Below are 4145 nucleotides of genomic sequence, written 5' to 3' on the forward strand. Positions count from 1 at the left end.
CAACAGTGTTATTTTTCACGAGTAAACTCCTCACATAGCACATATATGTTAACCATAAATTACGAACGGATGTTCAAGGTAGTGTGTTGAAATATCATACTCATGCAACGATTCGTTTAGGAGATATCTGCAAAAAACACCGCTCGTCCACCGCTGAAATGTATAGTAGTCCCTCTTCAACTGACACCGCCTTTACTTCATCTGAATCAGCTTCTCCTTCTGCGACAGAAACTGACAACGATCTGACTGGGCATGTTGAGAGCATAAAAAGAGCCAGCTATCTCGAGCAGAGAGAATGGTGAAAAGAAGTAAAGTCGTTTTCAAAAGTGGTGAAGTGGTAGACAATGTGGCAGTTCCTGTACCATTGGTGGACCGTGCCAGAGGTGATGCCAGGAACATTCTAGGTGTTATTTTAAACAGGAATATTTCCACAGATACATACACTATTGAGGTGAAAATTGATGTGCTAGGAAGGGGCTATTCCCGAAAATCAGTTTGATTTATGCCCTCAAAGACTGTTGAACATGGAGGATATCTGTCTTGACAAAGTTATTTCTTTGCGTTCCGCCATCTTACCAGAATCAACACCAGGCGGGCAAGGTTTCACAAAATGTAACTGTGCGCGTGGGGCAGAGATGCAGAACAAATAAGTGTTCGTGTTTCAGAGACAACCTTAAGTGTAACTCCAGATGTCACTCCAGTGTGACTTGTCCAAATAAGTAGATCATGTTTTTTTTTTTTTTAACCCTGTATTTTGTTTTAATCCTGTTTTATAAATTAGATCATTTGACTTTAGATTTTGTTTTAATCCTGTTTTATAAATTAGATCATTTGACTTTAAATCGATTTTAAAATGCCTGGCTCCTAAAACTAGTCCCCCCCAGATGGGAACCGCCTTGTCGTGGTGGGGGGGCTTGCGTGCCCCTGTGACCTGGCGAGCTAGGCTAGAGGTGGCTTAGGCCCCTGCTCTGCCCTTTCGAGGGGAGAGGGCTACCCTTGCTAGTAAGGTCGCCAGTGAGGGGCCAAACTAAATGGTTCCTACGTAGGCTGCCAGTGGACCAGCGGAGCTACCCGCTGGAGAGATCACCCAATAGGGGCCGTCCTGTGCTGGATGATTGGGTGTCCAGGCTGGGATGCTTTGGATGGGTGGTCTCAGCTCTGTCGTGGACAAACTTTCTTATCATGTGGGACCTTTTTTTAAAACGACATGGGAACGAGGTACCCCGTCCATGGCAGCCAGCGCTCCCTCCCATTGTAGTCCCAGTAGGTGGTTTTCTTGCCCCTGGAGCCAATTTTTTGTGTTACTGTTTTTTTTTTTTATGGAAAAACACAAAAAATCATCAGGTTCTCGTGAGGTGGCTGACCTGGCCCACGAGACGTCATATTCAGGTCTGACTGGGAAGGAGGATTCCCCTCCACAAGGGCCTCCCACAGCAGTCTCCTGTTCTGGGAGTTCTTCTGAGGGTTGCGTTTCTGCTGCATATGACTCCCTCTTGATGGTAAATGTTAACCCATCATTTTCCTATCACGCCTTGCACTCACATCTCAAGGCGTATGGTACGGTTGTTCGCATTCGACTGGTTTATGATAAGGACTTTCCTTCTAACCGCTGCTATGTGACGTTTATGTCATGTGATGAAGCCCGTTTAGCTTATGAACATGTAGCATCTCTGGCCCTCGCCGGCCATGGCTTTAAAACTGAATTTCTCCAGTCACGTAATATTTCAAACAGTGACATAGATTACATCCCAAATGTATTTGAAAACTATTTAGAGAAGTCAGTTCCTGAGGTCCGCAAGATCCCTCCTCCTCGTCGGTTTGTGGCGTACTATAGAAATGGGCGTGGGAACTTCATTCATGTCTCCCGGTATCTTGCTAAAGAAATCGGCACTATTCCTGAGGGAAACCTCAAGAAATATAGTAAAGGGGTGCTAGTGAGAGCTAAAGATATTACACAAGCGAGGATGTTGCAACATCTCCCATGCCCTACTGACAGCATGTTTGGGACTGTTAAGGCTCATTTCACCTTTAATTATAGTAAAGGTTGTGTTTATAGTCAAGACCTTTATGAATTTCCAGAGGAGGAAACACTAGCAATGTGTCCTACCTCTGTGCAAAAGGTGACTAAGATGAGGAACTCCTCTAACATGGTCCTTCTCACCTTTTTTTGATTCCACCCTCCCTGACCGTTTTAATATCGGACCTATTAATCTTAGGCTGAGGCGTTTTATTTCCCGTCCTCTTCAGTGCTTCTCATGCTATGGGTACGGTCACGGCAAAAGCTCGTGTAAGGAAGCTTCCCAATGTGGTAATTACTCTGCACTCAACTCACATTCAGAGGAGCATTGTAATGGTGCAGCTTATTGTTTCTATTGCCGTGATGATCACCAAGTACGTTCCAGGCAATGCACCAGGGGCCGTACTTATAAACACTAAGATGACGTCCTAACGTTAAGAAGGCGTCCTAAATCACAAAAATGGCGGAATTCGAGTCTTAAATCCTTAAGACGGCATCCTAAACCCTAAAGACGCGTCTTACCGCTAAAACACCTCCCGAGGTGTTTTAGCAGTAAGACGCGCTCCTAAGATTTCATCCTAAATGTAAACATGGCCGCCCGAGAGAAACTGCACCGCCACCACCTGCGACTGAGATGGGCGTTTCGTGAGAGGAAGGACGTTCTGAACGAGCTAGATGACCGTGAGTTGGTGAAGAGATATCGGCTGGACCGTGCTGGTATCACTTTCGTGACAGACTTGGTGCGGGAAAGGCTGAAGAGACCTACTGTAAGGAACAAGGCCCTCTCTCCCGAGATGCAAGTGATCATCACTCTGCGGTACCTTGCTACAGGGAAGATGCAGCAGTGCAGCGCTGATGACTTGGGTCCCTCACAGCAGACCATCAGCAGGGTCATCAGTGATACTTTGGAAGCACTCTCAGACAATGCCATCCTCTCCCTGTTCATACGATTTCCAGTCACCCAACTGGAAACTCAGAGGAGGAAGGAGGAGTTTCTTCAGATTGCTGGCTTCCCTGAAGTGATTGGTGCCATTGATGGGACACACGTGAGGATTGTGGCACCAAGTGAATATGAGGCAGAGTTTGTCAACCGAAAAAGATACCACAGCATCAATGTGCAGTTTGTGTTTGATGCTCGGTACCACATTATTGATGTGGTAGCAAAGTGGCCGGGATCGGTTCACGATGCAAGAATACTTGCACAAAGTGGACTCTGCACCATATTTGAAAACGGCATCGTCCCAGCTGGGTGTCACTTACTGGGAGATAGTGGCTATCCCAGCAAGAAGTGGCTACTGACTCCATATCTCAGACCACAGCCTGGAGCACAGTCTTCTTATAACAGGTAAGTTACTGAGTAGTAAAATTTAGATAAAAAATTATCTAATTAATTATCCCACATCACACTAAATACACAACTAATTACTTGCCTCCCATAGTTACACTTTTTTCATATAAACTAATATAAAGTGCTAAATTAATGAATTAGGTATTTTTGAAATATTGCGGTTTCACACAATCTTGACCCTTCTCCCTAACCTTACTGGATTCCCCCATAAGGTGAAGTAACCTAACCTAACATTTTGTAACCTACTCACCGGGTTTTCACTCCCCATTAAAGTAGAGTAACTTATCAATTGTTCTAGTTAAGTTTCAAAATGTTAAGGTAAAGTAACTTAACATTGTATAACCTCCTACCTGGAAAGCTTTGCCCCCTCTGGATCCCCTAAAAAGTATACCTATCATTAATATCTGACAAGCTAAAATGGGGCTAGAAATGCTCCATAAAGTAAGGTGTAGACCCTGCAGAGGGTTATAATTATGTAAGGTGTTTCAAACACCAATACAACCAGTAAATTTCAAGAAAATTTCCAATTTTTTAAGGGTTTCTTTTTTATTTGAAGTTTTCATGTGAATATTTTAACCTAACCAACATTATACTAGAGATTTACCTTTTATATGTTTCATAATGTTTAAGCTTTCATGTCATAAATCATTATCAAACTATGAATATTAACCTTATACATGATATAACCTAAATGTTTGCAGAAATCAAATTACATGCATCATTCCACTTTCAAGTACTGCATTGTAAGATTTAAATCTATATTTCAGGGCCCACAAGAAA

The 4145-nt window shown here is 43.4% G+C and overlaps 1 protein-coding gene across 1 annotated transcript; it reads left to right on the top strand.

The window, feature by feature from the left end:
• Positions 1-2503: 2503 nt before the first annotated feature.
• On the top strand, positions 2504-3366 carry LOC123508379 (putative nuclease HARBI1). The gene has a single exon (XM_045262072.1). It carries the CDS (start codon positions 2608-2610, stop codon positions 3364-3366), a length of 759 nt encoding a protein of 252 aa, XP_045118007.1. The 5' UTR covers positions 2504-2607.
• Positions 3367-4145: the final 779 nt, after the last annotated feature.

The sequence above is a fragment of the Portunus trituberculatus genome, chromosome 3 (assembly GCF_017591435.1).
Source record: "Portunus trituberculatus isolate SZX2019 chromosome 3, ASM1759143v1, whole genome shotgun sequence".
NCBI lineage: Eukaryota > Metazoa > Arthropoda > Malacostraca > Decapoda > Portunidae > Portunus > Portunus trituberculatus.